This window comes from Semicossyphus pulcher, unplaced genomic scaffold (assembly GCF_022749685.1).
Source record: "Semicossyphus pulcher isolate SPU_LCO1_2020_fin unplaced genomic scaffold, fSemPul1.0.p SCAF_20, whole genome shotgun sequence".
Lineage (NCBI taxonomy): Eukaryota > Metazoa > Chordata > Actinopteri > Labriformes > Labridae > Semicossyphus > Semicossyphus pulcher.
Window position 1 is genome coordinate 9,852,836 of NW_027211694.1, and position 22,308 is coordinate 9,875,143.

At 42.3% G+C, this 22,308-nt stretch overlaps 1 protein-coding gene across 1 annotated transcript in view; it reads right to left on the reverse strand.

Moving 5' to 3' along the window:
* Positions 1-22,308, reverse strand: part of cacna1c (calcium channel, voltage-dependent, L type, alpha 1C subunit) — a 214,659-nt gene that overhangs the window by 33,776 nt on the left and 158,575 nt on the right. The window contains exons 12-31 of the mRNA XM_069670681.1: positions 17,902-18,062; positions 17,684-17,757; positions 17,437-17,588; positions 15,921-16,122; positions 15,714-15,834; positions 15,216-15,330; positions 14,128-14,254; positions 13,425-13,494; positions 13,034-13,166; positions 12,777-12,906; positions 11,664-11,723; positions 10,458-10,564; positions 6,628-6,715; positions 5,348-5,455; positions 5,163-5,215; positions 4,905-5,051; positions 4,563-4,764; positions 3,860-4,018; positions 3,635-3,745; positions 445-528 (exon numbers count right to left, since the gene is read on the reverse strand). Coding sequence (XP_069526782.1) covers positions 445-528; positions 3,635-3,745; positions 3,860-4,018; positions 4,563-4,764; positions 4,905-5,051; positions 5,163-5,215; positions 5,348-5,455; positions 6,628-6,715; positions 10,458-10,564; positions 11,664-11,723; positions 12,777-12,906; positions 13,034-13,166; positions 13,425-13,494; positions 14,128-14,254; positions 15,216-15,330; positions 15,714-15,834; positions 15,921-16,122; positions 17,437-17,588; positions 17,684-17,757; positions 17,902-18,062 — 2,404 coding nt within the window. The remainder of the gene's footprint in view (positions 1-444; positions 529-3,634; positions 3,746-3,859; positions 4,019-4,562; positions 4,765-4,904; positions 5,052-5,162; positions 5,216-5,347; positions 5,456-6,627; positions 6,716-10,457; positions 10,565-11,663; positions 11,724-12,776; positions 12,907-13,033; positions 13,167-13,424; positions 13,495-14,127; positions 14,255-15,215; positions 15,331-15,713; positions 15,835-15,920; positions 16,123-17,436; positions 17,589-17,683; positions 17,758-17,901; positions 18,063-22,308) is intronic.

Sequence of the window (22,308 nt, forward strand, 5' to 3'; positions counted from 1 at the left end):
AGTTAGTTCGGTTAGTGAGGGAAACAAACCTGAGGACATGTCACAGTCTGACAAAAAAAAAAATCAAGAACCCGACAACAGCTGAGGTACTGAGAGGAGTAAGGAAGGAGGACGCAACAGAGAAACCCTTTGCATTCAAAGCTAAACCCTGCCTGTGATCCCTCTTGCTTCTTTACAAAACCCAGAAGGAGCTCGTTCTCGCTCAGGAACCCTTGTGGTTTGGCTTCCCCCTGAGTAGCAGCGGCCATCTTGGAGTCAAGGATGGAGGGAGAGAGGAAGGAGGAGGAGAAAGAGGGAGAGAGGAAGGAAGAGACAGCACGACACAGAGTAGCCACAAAGGAAAGAAGAGTGTCGGGAAGATGAAAGATTCAGGAGAAGCAAGAGAGCACAAGACATAGAGAGAGAGAGGAGAGAGAGGAGAGTGAGGTGGGGCATCGTACTTACGTTGATCTCACTGAGAATGACGTCTATTATGCTGCCAATTACGATGAGGAAATCAAACACATTCCAGGGATCACTAAAGTACCCCTACACAGGATGAGGTGAGCAAGAGGAGGAGGAGGAGGAGGAGGAGGAGGAGGAGGGTAAGAAAGGTAGGTTAGAAGGAAAACAACATCTGCTGCTACTTCGCAGCCCTATTAAGGTGGTATGAGGTCGTACAGTATAATGAGGAAACAAGAAAAAAATCAACTAATGACCCAATACATGAAGGAATTTTAATGTCTAATGAAGCTAATCAATTTGTTTCCTCTGCTGTATCGGTCCATCAAGTGCAGCTGAGCTTCCTGCTCTGTGGAGGATGGCGTGTTAGATAGCAGTTACTTAAGCATCTTGGGGCGATTCAGCAAAGCTGTGGCAGTGATTACACTGAAAGCTCGCTTTGTTTACTTAACTTATTGTGAGCGATTCATCAGCCACGGCGGTACAAAGTGAGTATTTATGAAAAACATCCCCATGGCTTCAGGCAGAAAGAGAATGAATTCAGCTGGTGAAATAAAAATATATTTTATGTTCCGTAAAAGAAGAGATTGTTTCTCTCTTGCACATGCAGAATCTTTATAACTAAGGGCCGGGAGGGCTAATCATGTTTGCACCAATGTCGTGCAACAGGATTGGAGGAAAACTGCTTCTTATTGCGTGAATAAAGATGGTTTGATTATCAGAATTAGATGTCTGGATAATGAGATAAGAGGCCATGTCTTTTCTTCTTTATATAGCACAGTAAACTTAAGGAATAGCTGCAAAACTTCCCATAAAGTTGAACAGTTGATTCCCACTCAATTGTTTGCATAAAACTGATAAATAGGCGGATACAGAGGGAGGCTGATAGAAGATCTATCTTACTGATCTATTTTCAGCTTCATCATCTGTCATCTGCAGCTGAGGTATCATCATGAAAAGCACAAACTGTCTCACCTGCAGCTGTTGGCTGTATGCAAATAGTGCAAGGTTTCTTTGGCCTGTATGGCGGTTTGAATTAAGTCTTTTCATAAGTAAGAATATTAATAGTTACACATTAGTAAAACAGAGCTCCCCATTAGTATCTAAATGCCAATGAGTGGAGTGATTAGAATAGTTTGACAACCTACAGCAGATTTATTTAGAACCATACAACACAGTATAAAACATATTTAAAGCATTGCAATGATTCTGAAGCTCTTCAGAGGGAGGCGGCCGAGGCAGCGAAACCTGCTGAAAACTTTAAACGCATTAGCACACAGTACATGTCTCCCAAACGAACAGGGTCCTGGAGCTGATCCCGCTCATTTGTTTCTGACTGTAACACCTGAGAAGTGAAAGTGTTAGGGAGCTGGTCCTCTGCGTATCGTCTGCTCAAAGGAAGAGTTTATTTGAATTAAACCAGAAAACGTCCTAAAAGCATGAGCATCGTTCAGTGTGGCTTGGGAACATGTCGTCATGCCACACTTTCACTGAACATGTAATTTGTATATTTTCCTTAAGCATCAGAACTTGTTTTTAGAAGTCTGGCATTTCACTTCAACATTACATAACATTACATTTATAATGCAGTGCAGCATGAAGTCAATTCCCAAGCCTTAAAAATCATCCTGCACAGTTAAAGGGGTGAAATCCAACTGGGGCTGCCTGCGCCTGAAAATACTGCAAGGCGTGCAGAATGTTATTCAGACTAAATGGTCCAAGAACTTAATTATTTTTATTACAAGATAACCAGCTTTCGTCCATCTTGATAAAAATTACAACACTTTAGAACATTCGGATTTTGCAGCTAATCGGGAGAACATCAATATAAAGTGTTAATTAGAAGTTAAAGTGATAATCTCGAAGATTTTCATTTGAATAAATGTATGTTAAGTCTCTATCTATCGCCGAATGAGTTAACACAATGGTGATTGAGCCTATGGCCCACTGATGAAAGCCTTTACATTTGCAGTATTACAGACTGGCTGTTGACGGCGACTTTCACAGAAAAAAACACAAGCAGCGCCCCGTTAGTGACGCGTTTACCATCAGCCAGCAGTGGTTGGTCTGCCGGAGAGGGTAGGCGGAGCTAACCAGTCTCTGCAAGTGTTGCAAGTAATCTACCATGGCTGAACAAAGAAAGAAAAGATCGATGACTACAGATACAACTTCAAAAGTAAGTGAAAATCAAAAGAAAAAGAAACAAATTTGACGCTCAGATGAAGGCAAACAGTCTAAAAAGGAAAGCGACCGACAGCGAGGAAAATCCAGAGTTACAACTGGAGCCAACCGTGGACGTCACACATGCAGCACTGTCTGGATATCTGGGAAGCGTGCTCCCGCAATTACCGTTTATCACCACAGGTGCGGCCAAAGAGAACGAAACGGAGATCTTCGAGATTACCACTTTAAAAAACCCTGACTTCAAAATATTTATATTTCTAATGAATTCTAACAACTAACTTCCAGCTTTTAACGTCACATATAAAATGAAGAATTAATTCCTTCACACACTAAAAGTTGGGTTGTTTTAATTCATTTGGTTAGAAACGGCATAATGTGGAACAGTGACACTGGCACTGTTGCTAGTTATTAAAAGAAGTCAGCCTGAGGAGCTGAAGGCTTTACGTGTCATTGCTGCTTGATTAAACATAATCTGTAAAAAATCATTAACAACTGGAAAAAATTGCTTCTTATTATCTAAAGCCTGAGATAAGAGAAAAATGATGAAATGATGCGATGTTTTCCCTGTTGATTTTGGAAAGGATTTTCAGCTAACCCCCCGATGCAGCAGTGGGGAATCATTCCCATCTGTTACTGTTTAAAGAGCTGATGTAACAGAAAGTTCTGAGATCGGACTAATAAACCCACACAGCTACATAGCAACACCAGCGGGGTAACGAGGGAGCAGTGAGATTAAAAACCACATGATGCCGTCCTCTAATCAAGTTTTAACTTCATGATATCATAATTATCACCAGGAGTGGATGAAGCAGAGATTAGGACGAGTCGGTTCAACAACAGTCAGCAGTTATTTACAATAACAATAAAATGTATTGGAATATTAGCATCTATGCTCTTCATTTATTATAGCTTATTACTGAATGCAGGAGATGCAATTTCCCATGCTGCCCTACTCTACTGTCCTTTACTACAGTGTTATCGTGATCTGCAGCCAGAGAAGTGGACCTACCCTGGGTTTGAAGGCAATCAGTTTAAGGATCATCTCCACAGTGAAGAGTCCAGTGAAGAGCATGTTGAGGATGTTCATAGCATCATTGAAATTTTTAGTCTGTCCATGATGCTGCAAAGACACAAAAAACTTGTTGTTAAGAAAGACTGATTTATGGGAGTTGTTTAAAGCCCCTCTTGTAGTGTTTATGCATGTGTGTGTGTGTGGGGGGGGGGGGGGACTCACCTGCATGGCCAGACAGATTGTGTTGAGAAGGATCAGGGTGAACATCAGGTACTCGAAGTAGGTGGAGTTGACCACATACCACACCTTGTACTGGTAGGGGTTCTTGGGGATGTAGCGACGCAACGGGCGTGCCTTCAAAGCATACTCCACACACTGACGCTGTGACAATCACACACACACACACACACACACATGTGAGCATGCACAAATTTAGACATTCAACTTTTTTGTCTCTCTGCACCACTCTGCCTTTCTTTGCTCAGACCATCATGGAGGGAAAGTTGTAGAATTGCCTTCTGCAGTCTAAAAAAGGCTACCCTTCCCTCCTCTCTGTGTATTTCCTCATCATCACAGAGAACACAGCTGCAGGGACTTGGCCTAGCTCCTTCTTTAAGCTTTAGTCTCATCCTGTGTCTGAAGTGCTGCAGTTCCCTCCTGGCTGCAGTCTTGAAGTAATTCAGCCCCTAAAACTCATGTTCAGCCTCTCCAGAATCTCCCATGTCTCACCCCGACAGCCTGGCCTCCATTCCCTCTCCCTCGTGCCTCCTGAATGACAAAATGACTTTCCCATTTCAGTGGAAGTCACTCTCCGCCTTCTACTGTAACCTAAAAACGACATACTTCATGCCTCTCTTGATGCAAAATAAGAAGTTATTCACACACAAACAGGTGCACTAATGCAGCAACAGTTTGTAAACATTACCTGGTTCTTGTCCAGCTCACAGTTCTTATATTCCTGCTCTCCTTGCTCCTGGAATGTGACGATGACGAAACCGACGAAGATGTTCATCATGAAGAAGGCGATGATGATGATGTAGATGATGAAGAAGATGGAGATGACGACGCGGTAGTTGTAGATGGGCCCGACGTCCTCGGCGTGAGAGTCTATGGCCCGGTAGAGTAATCTGAGCAAAGGAGAGCGATGAAGATGCAGGAGAGAAACAGAGGAGAGGAAATGCACTTATATGATATGACAGGAAAACCAGTATAAATACGATATGCATATCTACATTCATGTGTATTGTGTCTGTAAGTAAACACACACCCTGGCCAGCCCTCGAAGGTGGACACAGCAAACAGCGCCATCATGCCTTGCAGGACGTCGTCAAAGTTAAAGTCACTGTTCTCCCACGACCTCTCGGCTCTTTCAGGCTTCCCCACATCACCATCCTTATACATAATGTAGAAACCCCTGCGAATACGAGCAGACACACACACTCACATTTTCACGTGTTTTATCCAGTAGTTATGCTAACAGAGAGAGATGTAATAAGCTTGTGTGCAGGCAGGAGGGATCTCTTACCTGCATTCTGCCTGAGTTTGTTTCGAGCTGTCCGTGCAGAAGAAGAATTTGCCCTGATGGAAAAACATCAACAACTTAGTATTGAAAAAAAACAAAACACAGCTGTGACATTATCAGGGATGACATTCACGAGGCCAGGACTCAGGTCTGGGAAAAGCTCCTTCTTCCCCCCCTTTCTTCTTTACCTTAAAGAGCTGAACGCCGATACAGGCGAACATGAACTGCAGCAACGTGGTGACGATGACAATGTTGCCGATGGTCCTGATAGCCACAAACACGCACTGCACTACATGCTGGAAAACACAGCAGAAATCATAATGAGAATATAAGTGTCACATTTGTTAAGAAGAGAGTGTTTATTGTGAGTTTATACACCGATCAGCCATAACATTATGACCACCTGCCTAGTATTGTGTAGGACACCCGTTTGCTGCCAAAACAGCCCTGATAAATCAAGGCATGGACTCCACCAGACCTCTGATCCATCGCTCCGTGGTCAAGTTCTCATACTTGCCTATTGTAGGCGCTTTCGGCGGTGGAGCCAGCATAAGCACTGAACCAGCAACTTTTTTCAGCAGTTTGAGCTGAACATGACATGGGCTTACCTTTCACTCACCACGTGCATCAATGAGCCATGGCCGCCCATGACCCTGTCGCCGGATCACAAGTTTTGTTTACTTGGACCACTTTTGGTAGGTACTGCACTGCAGAGTGGGAACACCCCACAGGAACTGCAGTTTTGGAGATGCTCTGACCCAGTCGCCTAGCCATCACAGTTTGGCCCAGCAAAGTCACTTACATTCTTAAGGTCTTGTCGAGGGGCGACACTCCGCCTGCGTACCTGCTGTGCTCCTCATGTGAATAGACAGGCACACAAGCGCTCCGCGAGTAAACACCAGGCACTCTTCGTGTGGTAACCATGGAAACGGCTTCTGCGCACTACTGCATCCCTGCCGGTACAACTGCATTTTCATTACAGCTGACGTAACATATAGCCTGGCTTAAGTTAAAACTACGACACATTACCTGAAACACCCGGTCTTGTGCCGATGCTCTGCCATGCAAAGGCCCTCCTGTAACTGTTTAAAAAGTGGTTATAAAACTGAAGTCACACACAGCAGGGATCGCTCTTTCATCCACTGTTTTTCCGGTTACTACAGCGCGGCGCATAGAAAAAAGTTCAAGAACTTTCAACTGGCAGCAGGAAGGGAGTGTGATGGGCAAAACCACGACAATTTCACGGGATCGCGCCCGCTTGTCGCTTTGCCTCCCCTTCCGACAAGACCTTTACGCTTGCCCATTTTTCCTGCTTACAACAACTTTAAGGACAAAATGTTAACTTGCTGCCTAACATATCCCACCCACTGATAGGGGCCATTGTAGCGAGACAATCAATGTTTTTCACTCTACCTGTCAGTGGTCATAATGTTATAGCTGATCAGTGTATATGTGTGGGTGCTCTCACCTTTAGTCCCTTGGCTCGGTTGATGGCCCTCAGCGGTCTGAGCACTCGCAGAACTCTCAGGATCTTCACCACATTGATTGCGCTGGACCTGAAACACACGTTGAATCAGACTACTGACCAAACACACATTTTAATGTTGAGACATCTTTGCAAGGTGGGAACAAGACACATCCTGGGGCACTTTCAGTTGCATCTGTGTTTAACATTACGAATACAAACTGAAGAGATCGAGACAACTCATCACACGCAAAGGAAATAAAAAGAGATCAACAACTGAAGCCAAATCGTGTCAGATGATACAAAATAATGTTTGAACAAAAAAGGAAATTAAAACTATCTTCAGAAAAAAGTTAAGTTGGGCTTCATTTGGGCAAAATATATGCAAATTTAAAACTACCTTTACAAGTATGTTTAATGATATTTCCAAATATTAACACGGGACTGGAGGTGGAGGTCAAACACACAATGATTCAGCTCAACTGAGATGGCCAAATAAATAATAAATAAATACAATGTAACACAAATGTAAATGAAATACAGCACAGCACACACAGATATATATGTTTCATGTACAAACACACACGAGTACAGCACAGATATATTCACACAAACACACACACACACACACGCACACGCACACACAGACATTTACAGGCAAGCAGAGAGCTACTGTGCTGTAAGAGAGTGTCAGTTCAAGCCAAAGGTCAAACAGTGTGACCTTTTAAAGGAAGTGGATCAAAAGAAAAGCTTTACATACTAACCACAAGAATCTAATGAATACCTTGACATTTTGAATTTTACAATAAATGCCTGGAAAAAGCTTCAACATCGGCCCTTCTGTAATCTGAACTAGGCTTCCCAAGTGTTGTAATGACTACTTGACGCAAGCAGGTGTTAAACGTGCTAAACATTTAGCTAGTGAGTAGTTTAACTTTATGTTCAGGGTGGAAAGCTGACAAGTTATTCAGTTAACTGAGGAACAAATGCAGAAACTTTTCCCGCAGTGTGACAAAGTTAGAAGGAAAGAAGCAAATTCAAAATGTCAATGTATCCCTTCTTAAAGGGAGTGACTTTTAGATGGTTAAAGGAGTGACTTAAAGGGAGTGACATTACCTTGTGTCGACGTTTAAACATAAAGTAAGGAGAAGACGCGTTGTGCAACTTTTTACACAGGAAGGTAAAGTTTTAAAGGAAGTTAAAGGTAGTTCATGTACAGCAGGATGTTATCAGTAACATATCACAGTCAAACCAGCTGTGGGGTTATCTGGTTGCGAGAGTGAGATCCTTACAAAATACAACATTATCTCTTAAATTTTGCAAAATTAATATAGCTGTGTGTCTGACATGTTTTTTCTGCAAAATACGTTTAATTATCTCCCAAGGCATCTCCTCTGTCTCCCTCATTAAAAAGTCCTGAATCTGCATAGTCCCCGCCCACTATGCAAATTTCCAACCACCCCCTCCGTCGTGAAAACGGAACACGTCGGGACAGCTTGTTGAAACTTAGCTCGCTTGAAATAGGGCGACGCCTGCGAGCCAATTCAGGCAGACAACTCAAGCTACACTGATTTAATAACTGATGCGTCACTTCCAGTCACATGACAAACACTTCCTCCCAATTTATAATAATAACCTTTATCTAATCAGGTAAGTCCCACTGAGATCAAGATCTCATTTTCAAGAGAGACCTGAGTACATAATAGTACAATAAAACATAAAACACATAAATTTAAATGTACAATATCCATCAATAAATTACCATAATAAGTATAATACAATGAAAGCCATAAAAATAATAAAGGTCAATTAAAACGAGTTAAAGAAGTTAAAAACAATCACAACTGAAATCAATCAGACTTTTGAGAAGATTTCTGAATTGACCCATTGGAACCAGAGTGTCGGGCTTAATGTACACTGTAATTTGTTTCAAGCATTCAGAGCGAAGAATTTAAAAGCAGTCTTTCTTAGTTCACTGTGAACTCTGTGGACATGCAGCACTAACCAGTCCTGTGAACGAGTATTATGTTTTGCAACTCTCCATCCAAGAAGGTATGACAAATAAAGAGGCAATTTTTTAAGAAGCCCTTTATAAATAAATGAAAGCAAATGCTGGTCTCTTCTAATAGAAAGAGAAGGCCAACCCACATTTAGCGGTCTATTTAAGCTGCAAGATGTCTGGTCTCTCCCTCTGCTCTGTCATTGCCATTGCTGCCCTGCACCATTGCTGCCCTGCACCAGTGATGCGCTCTTACTTTCAGCCCCACCACCACCCCAGCATCCACCTTTAGGCTCGGAATAGGGGGTTCAAGATATTATCTCATCACACCTCAATTTCTGCATGAAACATAAATCTGCGAGAAGTGATGAGGTCGGAGCCTAGACGCCAAACTCAAGCTATGATCTGCTGCTGCGATAAACATTTCAAACTGTAACAACGCGAGTTGTCTGACTGAAACGTAGTAATTAGCAGTAGTAATGTTAACGTTAACAGTCAGTAGTGAGTTTGCAAAAATGAAGTGGTTGCCATAGGTTGCACATAATGATATGCATAGTGTCACCCTGTCCATTAACGGGATTGGCTCCTTAGGTTTGTGACGTCTCAAACCGGCCAATCTAAAAGCGTGTTGTTCAGCCTGTCCTTGGTACACTGCAGTTTAAAAGCAGACTGATATGTCTCACATGGAGATTGAGTTAACTGGAGGGGGTCTTTAAATAGGAACACAGCAATGGGATTCATAGATACAGTATCCCTGAGAGACACTACTTTATTGTGTAATAATAAAGTACAGTAAAATACTAAATGTAACACCGTCACATCTAATTTGACTGTGATATATTCAAGAAAAATCCCACACACAAACTGCTTTTAACAGGCAAAAACCACTGAGTTTTAGCATTCAGGTGTCATTTCTATCGCCGGGGAGAGTTCAGTTTATCCCACAATGTTCGAGCTGAGTTTGACCTCCTCCCAAATCTATGCAGAGAATACATCAACAAACACTAATTCAGTGTATAGGGTTGTGACTACAATATTAAAGAGCCTTTCTCTGGTGCTGGATCATAAGTCCTGCTATGAATTTGAGTGCAAAAGCATACAATGTGTTCATTACAAGTAAATCACTCTTATTATTAACACTGTTTAATCCTTCTAATCTACTCCCGTTGATAATTTCACACTCTTGGTTTATATCTTTCTTGCTATAAGAAAAAAGGTTTGTCTAAACTCTCCAAGACCATAGAAATACCAAATCAAAAGAGTGACAGTTTTACACATTTAAGGTGAAGGTCTGTTAAAGGGGTTATTAATACGGACTAATGTGGACTTACGTCGAGAAGTCTAGTCTATTAAGCATTAGAGACAGAGAGCGTAGCATAGCATATTAAACATCAGAAATATTGCAGCATTCAAGGAGTTATTTGCTACGAGAAGCAGAGAACATTTTTTAATAAACATCACAAGGAGAGAGAGATTGGGAGTAATGAAGTGTAAAGTAGTTAGAGAATAGAGAGAAGTGTGAAGCATGAGGCAATTTACAAATGAGAACGTTGTCGTCACTTAGCCACTTTACGACTTGATTGGTGTGCTCTTGGATTGGACAAGTATCTCATACACAAGTCATTATGTGGCTGACTAGTCCGGTCTTTTAACATTTAATAACACATGTGTACGTTTGATGATTGTAGGCAATGTCACGTGGACTTGTTGCCAAATAATGTTGTTACAATCAGTGCAGAAAATTTGAAAGCTAAAGCAGTGAATGATTCGAGCATAAATCAAAATGGGACAACGATAGAAAAACATGCATCAGAAAACGTTCAGTTGCACTCACTGTATTCCAGAGGAGATGAGGGACACACTGACCACCACCAGGTCCAGAATGTTAAAATAGTTTCTACAGAATGAACCTTTATGGAGGAAGGCGCCATAGGCGGTCATCTGTAGGGGTCAAAGTTCACACAAGAAGGATCAAATCATAGACTTAGAAGACAAAGATACTGACTGCCATGCTTTTAACACTGAGCAGCGCAAGAAGCTCGATTTTTTAAGTCCTTTACTGCAAATTTACTGCAAAGGACATCCTTGAAGGTAGGGCTGACCCGAATGCTTCAATCGTTGCCATTGTAACCGGCAAAAATCAGTATTTCCTTTTAAACCCCTCCAAAATAAGAATTAGGTTATTGAAATAATAACCCAACATGAATCATTGTAGTGACTTTTAAACAAACCAATATATCTAAATAAGCCGCTGAGGTGTGGACGGGTGAACAAGTTTCCGACGAGTGTTCTGGGATGAAAATAAATCAATGTACATGCACTCTTTATCTTTCGATTCTGTGATCCATTTATTCGCCTTTCTTTGTCGGCATTCAAACAATGTCTGTTATATTACAGCCATGTTTCCATTCATCAAACATGCTGGACCGGCCGGGCACGACACCCTGACGGTAACAAAAGACACGGTCAATAACTGTTTGCCTCCGCATGCACACACCTGCTCCTCATCACTGGGGGATTACCTATATGCACTCCTGTACATGATGCTTCATCTGGCGTTTAATATTGGAACAGCATGATACACAGCCAGCGTGTTAAACATCAAACCAACAAACACTGCATTATGGCTCCAACAAAAGGAGACTAAAACAGTGCAACTTTTCAGGTCAAAAACAGATTCCGGTCCTTTTGAGTGGCGGAGATGAAATGTGGATCGTCATCTGCAGCTGGCAACTGTAGCCAGTTTTTTGAAAGCTGGATTTAGTGCTTCGAATACAATCGAATAATTGCTGTCAAAGCTTCGACGCCCAAAAAACGGTATTTGGGACAGCCCTACTTGAAAGTATTTCAAAGTCAATTCTATGTATTTTTGCCCTAATCAAAAAAGGCTCATCAATAACTGCATAGGAGAACTGCATCTCCAAATATAAGCAGCCAAACTTTATTCACTTCTCAGAATTTCAATTCTAAACGAGTGAAACAACGTTTAGTTTAGCACGTACACGCCCCCTTATACTGCATCATAAACATGAAATACTACCTTAAGGATGATCTCTATCGTGAAGAGTCCAGTGAAGACATGATCTGCATAGCCAAGGATCTGAAAAGACAACCATGAGCATAATTGCGTTTTGTTTAGAGGTACTGGACTTTACACGACACAACAGTATTATTCCAGTATTTGAAGGAGTATCTGATTAAGGAGGAAATAGAGGCATTATGTCATCAGTTTGATCCGTCATAAAAATAAACAATGACTAAATGTTGAACATCATGTTGGAGAACAAGGCTGAATGACAAAAATCAACCTGGCACTTTTTAGGCTCCACCAGTAAGAAGAGGATTGTTTCTCGGTCTTGTCTTGCATGAATATGTTTACACGGAGAGACAAAGACAAAGTTCAGCTCTTCAAAGGTTAAAGCTGAACTGTAAGATATTCCTGGATGACTCCGCGACGTGCTGAAACAATAATGAGATTCAGCTCTGCGGGTCATAAATTCTTATTTGACTTCAATAGACTCTGAAAACCGTGCAGAAGCTGAAAACAGGATGTATTATTTCATTACGGTTTCAGACTAAGGTTAATTGAGGTAGACTAATATACAGCAGCCTAAACCAAAGCCAAGGAAAATACAATAAAGCAGATCTTTATGAGCCCCCTCGAGGGGCCGCCTTGCTCACTGAGAGGAGGAACAATATAGAAAAACAGATACACAGTGTTGTCTTTACGTTAGACTGCAGCTCGCATATTACACCCATAAAGACTGAACGACATTTTGAACAACATGGGGAAGTTCTGAGTGTAAACAACTGCAGTGCAGGTTTATCTTATATTATAGCCTTACTGGTTAAATGCAGGGTATAACTGCTTTATCTCTTTGCTTTGGATGTATAGTATGATTACTATAAGTTGCCAGTGTGACAACAACACGATGATTAACAGGCGTTTAACATAAAGTTAATCACAGTTGCAGGATTCAATAAGAGTAACAGGCCAGTCACAATAAGCTTTGTTTCCTCTAAATGTTGCTGTCGGCTATAATCCATTTAGCATGTGTGAGTGTGTGGGCAGCTAATGATGACTACAGTCTTTGTATGTCTATATAGAGTATTCACACTTTGATGCATGTTTTTTTTGTTTCGTGAGTGTAACCTGGTTTCTGAAGGAGTCATTCTTGACCGGGTCCTCCGCTGCCAGACTGATGCTGCTGAGCAGGATGAAGAAGAGGATGAGGTTGGTGAAGATGTTGTGGTTGACGATCTTATGGCACAGAATTCTGAATCTGAGAAGTGAAAGAAAAAAGAGGTGGAGAGAGCGACTGAGTGAACCATCTTTTAATCACATAAACGGACGAGTGGGAGGAGGAGGGGGAAGAAACAGATGGTAGGCAGAGGGCAGTGTCTTCTTACTTGTTGGTGTGGCTGAAGACGAAGAAAGCACGAGCCTCGGGCATGGGAATGGCCTTCTCCTTCAGCTGAATGTCGGAGAGTGGCCGAGGCCTCGGGCCCACGGGCATCTCTGGCTCGTCGTCGTCATCGTCCCCTGATGTGAAAAAGGAGAGGGATTGTGTTAAGACCAGTACGAGGAAAGAGGAAGGTTTAGGAGAGGAGTTAAAGTGATTAACATAGGAGGACAAGTGGTGCTTAAAGAGTCTGAGTATTGCAGATGGTCAGAAAACCTCCCTGTTTCGCAGCTACATATATTTACATGCTAGTATAACAACATTTTGGAGCATCTCAGCCAAGAACAGTCAGCCATTCATTCATCTAATAATGTCTCCATACACACAGTACAGATTACCTATGAAATCATTGGCAGGATATGGGTTCTTCTCTTCACTCTCATCCCCACAGTAGTCATCCATGTTTATCTGCAGATGAAGATTGTTACAGTTAATGAGCAGCTCATTCATTTTCTTTGACCACTTACTCGCTCACTCTCTGTGCTCATGGAAGTCTGTGGTTAACTTAGACCTGCTAATAAATGCTGATTGTCTCTGTTCCCATTGCCAGTGAAGTATACTGCGTTTCTGCTGCGTCACAGACTGAGGTCACAAACTCGCCGGAAACAGGGTTAGTAAACAATAGTACACACAAAGAACTTATACTCTTTAGTAAGCAGCATGGAGGCCAGTGAAGATGTTACGGTGGTTAGGTCTTTATTGTATCGATTACTCATTCAGTCAAACTTGGTGCCGACAAATTTGGAACGATGTTCGAGCGCTGCTTGGATGGAGACGGGCGGAATTTGCAGCTGTGCGCGTCATAGCATCGCACCAGAAAGGGGGCGGAGATTAGCGTGTTGACACAGGTTTTGTGTTCCCATCATTGCCGATCGGAGCAGAGGCGATAATTACCCTGGTCTACTGCAGAGTCACTTGACCCGGGTTTGAATGCCGATTGTAACCTTTCCCACTAAGCAAAAAAGCCGGGTGTTAGCGTGTTTTTTGACCAGTGGGAAAGCAGCCTTTATTCTGTCTTGATAAGTGTGTGGCTTTGTGTACCTTTGTAGCAGTGTTAGTCTCGCCATCAGAAGTGATGGACTTCAGCTCTATCTTCTCCTTCTTCTCCTTCTTCTCCTCCTCCAGAGGGGGCTTCTCGTTGTCATGGCGCTTCTCTGGACTGGCCAATCTAGAGAAAGAAGCAGATGAGAAAATCCTCACTTTCATCTTATTTTTCGTCGTTATCCCTGGCAGTGTTAACCTTATGTTCACCTACAGAAGGAGAAAATAAGGATTTAGAATTTCAATCACAGAGAGGGTGCTGTTATAATAAAACTAATAGGATAGTGGGCAAGGAAAAGGTTGTTTTCTATCACACTAGCTGTGTCCCAATCCAGGGGCTGCAGCCTTTGAAGGCCGTATTTAAAGGCCGATTGAGTCACAGAAACGCCTCGAAGGCTGTCCCAATTCGAAGGCTCCTTCAAATGCGGCTGACAAATGAGTCCTCTGTTTCCCGGGCCGTGAAGGATCCATCGGGTGCATCCTTTTACATGGCAGAGGAATACACTTTTAAATGGAAACATTTTTGGTTTCAACTCAATCGAATAGCTAGCCTTACACATGTTTAAGAAAACGAAAGTGCCCTTGAAACAATTTATCTTTAAAATAATAGGTTAACTTACTCGACGTGAGTTATGCTAGCTAGTTAGCCCGCTAGCTACCTGTTGCTTGGCGACAGGAGCGCAAGCTATGGAGCATGCTCCGTGGACCGCCTCCTTCAAAGGCTGCAGCCCCTGGATTGGGACACAGCTGTTTCTCAGATCAATAGAGGTGGCAGCCAACACGGAGAGAGAGTGGCATCTCTCAGCTGCACTCAAATCTCACATTACCAGTGCTTACAAATGACCTTTGTAGGCAATGAGATGCTAAAATTACCCAATAAAATTAGTTTAGACAGAAAAGCAAAGTAGGCAAATGTCAGCCAGCCTTAGAAACCTGATAGTTCATGTTCTAATTGTTAAGCAGTTTTAGTGCTTTGATTTCAGCACTCCAGTATCCTTAAAGGCCTCTGGGCGTTACCGACTATCCTAAGCTAAAGTTCTCCCTCGATCTCCCCAACCAGAATGCTTAGGTTTCTTTTTCTGCTTTACCTGGCCAGCTTCTTCCTCTCCTTCTCCTCTTCCTCTTCTTTCTGAGCTGACGTCAAACTCTCAGCATCTGCCAGATTGTCAACAGCGATGGCCAAGAAGACATTCAGCAGGATATCTGATCAGAGGGTTGGAGTGAAGGATGTTGCTGAGCCATGAGATCATCAGATTTGTTGGTTGGTAGGCTGAGTGAGTAATGAGGAGCCTTTCTGCACTTGAAAGACACCTAACTGCTTGAGAAGGGAGGCAAAACAAATGTATCCCCATGCAAGACGCACCCTTCCCACGTGTAACTGCATCTCAAACAGGGGCTGCATCGGATTTTATTCATATCACAATCACTCACATTGTTATCCATTTGATGGGATCAAATGTAACAGAATCAGTAAACAAGTAGGGCTGTCAATCTTTGCTCCAGACTTTTTTCAGTCCGTTTCATCACCTATCACCCCACTGCTGCTGTTTATCTATTCTACGTAGGCCTCTGTAATAGCAGGATACAGTTTCCGCAGATGAAGAGGATGATGAAGTAGATGCAGACCAGCATGCCAGGGAAGGACGGCCCACCGTACGCCATAATACCATCATACATCACAGAGTTCCAGTCCTCTCCTGTGAGGATCTGTACATAGAAATATAAACAGAATTAAAATCTCACCTGCATTAATGCAATTTTAAAAGACACCGGGACAACTGTATTCTGATTACCTGAAACACAGTGAGCAGAGACTGGGGAAAGTTGTCAAAGGTGCTGCGTCGGGTCTCGTCGAAGTTGAATTTCCCCCCAAAGAGCTGCATGCCGAGCAGGGAGAAGATGATGATGAAGAGGAAGAGCAGGAGCAACAGGGAAGCGATGGAGCGGACTGAGTTCAGCAGGGACGCCACCAGGTTGGACAGGGAGTTCCAGTACCTGTTGGAGAGACGTCCAGTTAATATATGTGCATGTGAGAGTGAACAGTTTTCTCTTTCTCACACTCAGCTGTTGACAATTTATGTCCCCCTGTTTCCTCTTTATTGATCGCACGATCTGAGGACATTTGCTAACTTAATAGTTGCTGTTGTCTTTCACTTTCCAGAAATGCAGTAGGTGATTTTCAAACGTGTGTTTGAAAGGAACAAGGAACAATTTTAGTGATTGTCAATATTAGAAATGTCTGTATTTACCTGGTGTAGCGGATGCTGCTTCGACCTAACACGTTGCCATGAGAACGGCGAGAGTTACTAAACTGATTATTTGTAATATTTGACCTTTGTTGCAGTCATGAAGAATCTAATTTCCTTGTTATGTCGGTCATTCTGTCATGTTAAAGGTATTATGTTAGGCCATTTCCTTTGTTGTTTTCGGCCAGGTGCAGCGTCAGAGAGACAGAGAAGTGGTGGGTGGAAGCGCCAACTTTTTGATCCCGTCTGTCTTTTGTTTTGCTTTTCTGTTGGTCAACCAGGTGAACACGGTAACTATAAAAGGAGCAGTTTGCTCCTGTAAAAAGCCACTGTCAGTCAAAGCTGGTGTTCTCTGTAATTGATAGAAGCGATAATATTTGAAATTGGCGCCATAGCTGTGGAGAAAGTTGTACAAACGGCTTGTGGTTTCGCCCGTCCTACATTACTACAACACCCAATGTGCATTGCGCCCCTCCCTCTGAAAGGAACGGGCCAGCGAGAGACACTGGAGTGAAATACTACCGTTTTCACTGCAGGCAACGGCTCAGAGCGGTACAGAATCCGAAATACGACGAGAATATACCGGTGGATCGTCTAAAAAATCTTCAGGTCTGCAGTCTACATTTCAAACCTGATGATTTTGAACGAGACATGACATCGGAGGCGGGCGTCCTAGATTGAGGAAGTGTAGTTTAGCGAGCCCCCTTCCTCCGCCAGATGACGCGTTTTACGTCGTCTGGCGGAGGTTTTCCAGGGCCCATTTGAGAAGCGGATAGCGTCCTCCAAAGGCACAGAGCCAAATTGCATGTTTATGTACCATGATGGCATTAGCTCCCCATAATGCATGATGCATGATAGCACTGAGGTTGAAAATCGGCGAACTGGCCCTTCAATTTATTTCAACTTGTTAATTTACTGTTTAACTGTATTTGTAAGAAAATAAGAGTGTTTTTGTCTTGTTTGTTTTGTAGTTATCATGAGTTTATGAGTCTTCTGTGAAGATTAAACATGATTGTGAACATCAGTATGAATCGTGGATTCCTTTAAAGACCAGCAGTTATACCTGGTGATTTTGAAGATTCGCAGCAAGCGCACACAACGTAACACGGAGATGCCGAGAGGAGACATGATCTTTGTTTCCACCAAAATGGTCTCAAGAATTCCTCCACAAACTACGAAGCTGTCGAAGCGATTGAAGAGTGACACAAAGTACGCCTGTGGGAGACAAAAAAGTGTTTTTAAAGTAGCAAGTAAAAGAGAATAAATCAGGTTAATATTATTGGGGAAAATGTTGATATTGAGCCACCTACCTGTAGGCCCAGACTGTACATCTTCAACAGCATCTCACCGGTGAAGAGTGCTAGCAGAACTTTGTTAGCTATGTCTGAGCAGGAGGAAAAAAGGGGGAAAAGAAAGACGCAAAGTGGAATAAGGGCAGAGTAAAAGAGAGGTGGAAAAAGGTCAACAAGTTAGCCCCGATCAGACTGATAAAAGATGTGACAACGCGTATGTGTGTGTGCTTACGTACCTTGTACATCCGTTAACCACTGAGGCTGCTGGTGATGTTCAGAGGCGATGGTCAGAGTGTTGAGGAAAACCAGGAAGATGACCAGCCAATAGAAAACCTGCGACTTGACCGCTGCCCGACACTTCCTCCTACACAGCCTGTTCCACCTCCGAGAGTATCGACTGAAGAGGAAGAAGCAGAGGTAGAGGGAGAGAGAAATGGAGAGGTGAGGAAAGATTGGACAGAGGAGAATAAGAGATGTAGGAAGATAGAGACAGAGAGGCAAAGGCAGAGGGGAAGGTGCAGAGAGAGGGTGAATGGCAGTTAGGTGGACAAGAAAGGAAAGAAAGAAGGAAAAAACGATCAACAGAAAGAAGCAGAGAAGAGACAGAAAAAACAGAGTGGAGAAGAGAGAGAGAGAAAAAGAAAGAGTGAATTAGTCCGTCTACAGAGTGATGAAATCAGCCCTTGGCCTGCAGTTGTATCCTCATCATCGTCGACGTTTCACACCAAGAGAAGACGGCAAGAAGAGCTTTGTTGCAGAATGAGACGTGAACGATTTGAGGGGGAAAAAATGAAATGTTTCACGAGAAATTCATGCTTCAAAATAAGTGCTTAATTGGAGCTTTTTTTTCCCTCTCCCACAAACTGTTCTGTGTTGTGCTGAACAGAAGGTCTTTGCACTTTTCTTGCCCTCAACTGTTGAACATAAAAAAGTTATTGTTTCTGGTAATTGCCGGCTTCACACCTCGCAGTCACATCTACGTGAACCATTCCATTTGAAATATGAAGGCATTTATCTTCCTACGCCCCGTCCTAATGATTGGACAACTGAAATGTAACGATGTCCTTTTGAAATAATCTCTAACAAGAGAACAAACTGAAGACTGTCCTTGTGTCTGACGGGAGGAGAAGGTGCAGACTGTCCAGTCGATTAGAAGACCTTGAAGTGTCTCAGCGTCTTGAGATATTCTTGTTGTAAACTGGTCCCGGCTACAGTTTAATGTTTACAGAAGGGAACAAGTACATCCATACACATCCCCCCCTGTATGACCTGAAGGTTACCAAAAGGAGTCTTGTTGTCAAGCTGACTCTACAGCATTGAAGTGTGGCTTCCTGGCGCCAGTATTGTAATTAAGTGTTCCCGTCTCTGCCTACACACAAATCAAGTTTCATCAGTCTTCTGTACGAGTGTGTGTGTGTGTGTGCTGTTTAGAGTCACTGAGCAGCTTTTGTCATGATGCACACACTGAATGTTACATGAGACACATCACAACACAAGCAGACATGCATTCCTACAGTTAAATACGGGTTATATTAGATGTTATATTTTGAATTATCTTGTGATTAGTTTGTTAATATTTACATGTAGAGAATGGAAGCATATACCCAAAAGGAAACACACATTTCTGTCTCTATTGAGGACAATACATGTTTAGTAAAGTGTCTTTTAAGGGATAGTTTTAAAGGCCTTTTTTTGCTTTCAATTACAGGCAGCAAGTGGTTGACTTCAAGTGATAATCTCGAAGATTTTCATGTAAATAAATGTCTGTTAAGTCACTATCTAACGGGAATGAGGTAACACAATGGTGACTGAGCCTATGGCCCACTGATGAAAGCCTTTGCATTTGCAGTATTACAGGGTGTCTGTGGTGACTTTCGTGGAAAAAATCACAAGCAGCGCCCAGTTAGTGACTCGATTTCCATCACCCAGCAGTGGTTGGTCTGCCAGAGAGGGTAGGCGGAGCTAAGCGGCTGCTTTTCCGGTCTCTGCATGTGTTGCAAGTAAACAGTAATCTACTATGGCTGAACAAAGAAAGAAAAGATCGATGACTACAGATACAACTTCAACAATAAGTGAAAATCCAAAGAAAAGAAACAAACTCGACGCTCAGATGAAGGCAAACAGTCTGAAAAGGAAAGCGACCGTCAGCGAGGAACATCAAGAGTTACAACCGGAGCCAACCGTGGACGTCACACATGCGACACTGTCTGGATATCTGGGAAGTGTGCTCCCGCAATTACCGTTTATCGCCATAGTGACCTGAGGTCTTCGAGATTACCACTTGAACTTATCACAAAGACAGGGGCAAACAGCTCGCTCCACTCTGTCCAAAGATTATAAATCATAACTCAGCAGGGATTTCAGTGACTTAGCTAAGAAATAGTCTGGTTCATCACCCTCCTAGATCCACAACTACACATCTTAACAGGGAGTTAAAAATGTGCGTGTTGTCACCTTTGGAGAAAGCCAGACTAGCTGTGCCCCTATTCCTAGTCTTTGTGCTAAGCTAAGCTAAACAGCTGCTGTAGGATCATATTCATGGTACTGACATGGTTATAATATCTTCTTGAATTTCCTTTAAAAAGCGGCACTGTCTGGAGCTATTTTAGTTTGTCCTGTGTTTGTTGTGCACAATCACACACACACACACACGTCCAGCGACTGTACAAATACCACAGCAGGAGAGACATCAGAGCGGGTGAATCAAAGGACAATGGTAAACAACATGTACTAACCTGAACTTGGATTTGGAGATCCTATTTCTGGAACACAAAAACAGAATGGATTATACATACACACATAACACACACATAGACAGGTACACAACATAGAAGGGGTGATTTGAGTCAGATAAAGAGGAGAAGCTGCCCCTTTATCCCACTTGTGAGACGCTTTTACCTCATAACACCAAGTAAATTAACATTAACTTTAAGTGTTCTATTTGACAAATCACCCCACTGCAGACATTTATACAGTGGCATCCAGTCAAAAGAAGAGAAACCCTGTGCGTTTGGATTTCCTCCAATCAGCCCTGGTGTGAACAAACACATGTCTGTTGATTGTTCACCACTGTAACAGGGAAAAAAAAGGAACATACATAAAGTACTGAGGACGAGAGATTATGGAAGACAAAGAGAAGAAATGAGGAGAAGAAAAAAACCCACTGTGGAAAATTGAATCGACAACACGTCAAATTATTTCAATCTGATGTGTTCAGATGAAATGATTTGACCATGGCTTGAACCTGGTGACTTAAAGAGTGTGAGGCTGTTTAACAACAACGTGATGCATAAAACAGTACGAAAGTAAAGGAAGAAATCAAAAGAGACGGTTGGAGTCGTATCATATATACTTTTGCTTCGACCGAGTCTTTATGTGGAACTACGTGCTGCTTTTGTCAGTAAAAACATGCAAACTGACTGACCCGCTGACTGACTGGCTGACTGACCGACTGACGGCAGCAATGAAATGACTCACTGACTGACTGAATGAAAGAATAAAATGACTGACTGGCTGGATATGGAGTCTGACAGCACACGCGTCTCCTCTCTCTATGTGTCCGTCTCGATTATTAGATCAGCGGGCGCGGAAGTAGCTCCTACCCCAAGGTCTGTCTCCATAGCAATGTGAAGAAGAAGAAGAGACGAACAACGGAAAGTCTCCAGTTGTATCTGCATAATAGTCCGAGCGGGTGCCCCGAGCTAGACTTGTTGCAGTCTCACAGAGGAGAGACGAGGGCTCACTTTCCCAGTCGTTGCGAGGTGTGCTTTTCATTTGGTCAGATTACTGCGAAAGGCATTTAGACCAAAGTGAAGGTGTCATTTCTTGAGCTGCTTAGTGGATAACAAAAAGGGAGATTGATACACTTGTATACATGATTGTTTTAAACCAAATGAGGTTTCTTCTGAAGCTGTTTTAGAGCTACAACAAGATGTTTTTGCATTCAAAAGCAGATAAAGTAAAATAATTAAATAAATTATTAAATATTGTATCTTCTATATTCGGCTTTGTGAGCACTTGAGCAATCGTGACATGCAGTCAAAAGCTTGAAAAACTTGTAAGTGTAGCTTTAGTTAAAGCTTTTTCTGCAAGGCACAATAATTAGCTGCTGAATTTTGCCTTTAAATTAGAGCTGCAATACAAATTCATAACAACATAACTTGTCCTGAATAAAATAAAAAGAAGTACCTACATTTACATTTTGTCTTTCTTTCTTTTTCTTTACATGTTTTGTCTTCATGATGGCGGCTATGAGGTATCCGGATATCTGCTTTGAATGTTTGTGGACGGGATCTTGCTGTGCTGGATGTCTCTGGCCTGTGTGTATGTATGTATTGACTTATCCAGTATCAGATGTTTGAGGCCATAGGAGCGGTTTTATGGTGTTTGTGTATGGACATGAATAGCCTAGATTTACACAGGTTATTTTTCTTTTTTTTCCCAGGATGTAAACAATTGGATTAAATATACCTTTGCCTTTGTGATTTTGTTTTCTATTTTTTTCTCTCACCTCTTTTTTCTCATTTGTTACTTAAATATTATGTCCCCTGAGCATGAAACCAATAAAAAAAAAAATTAGAGCTGCAACAATTAGATTCTCAATTGATTTGTTGATTGACAGAAAATGAAGGATTATTAAAATA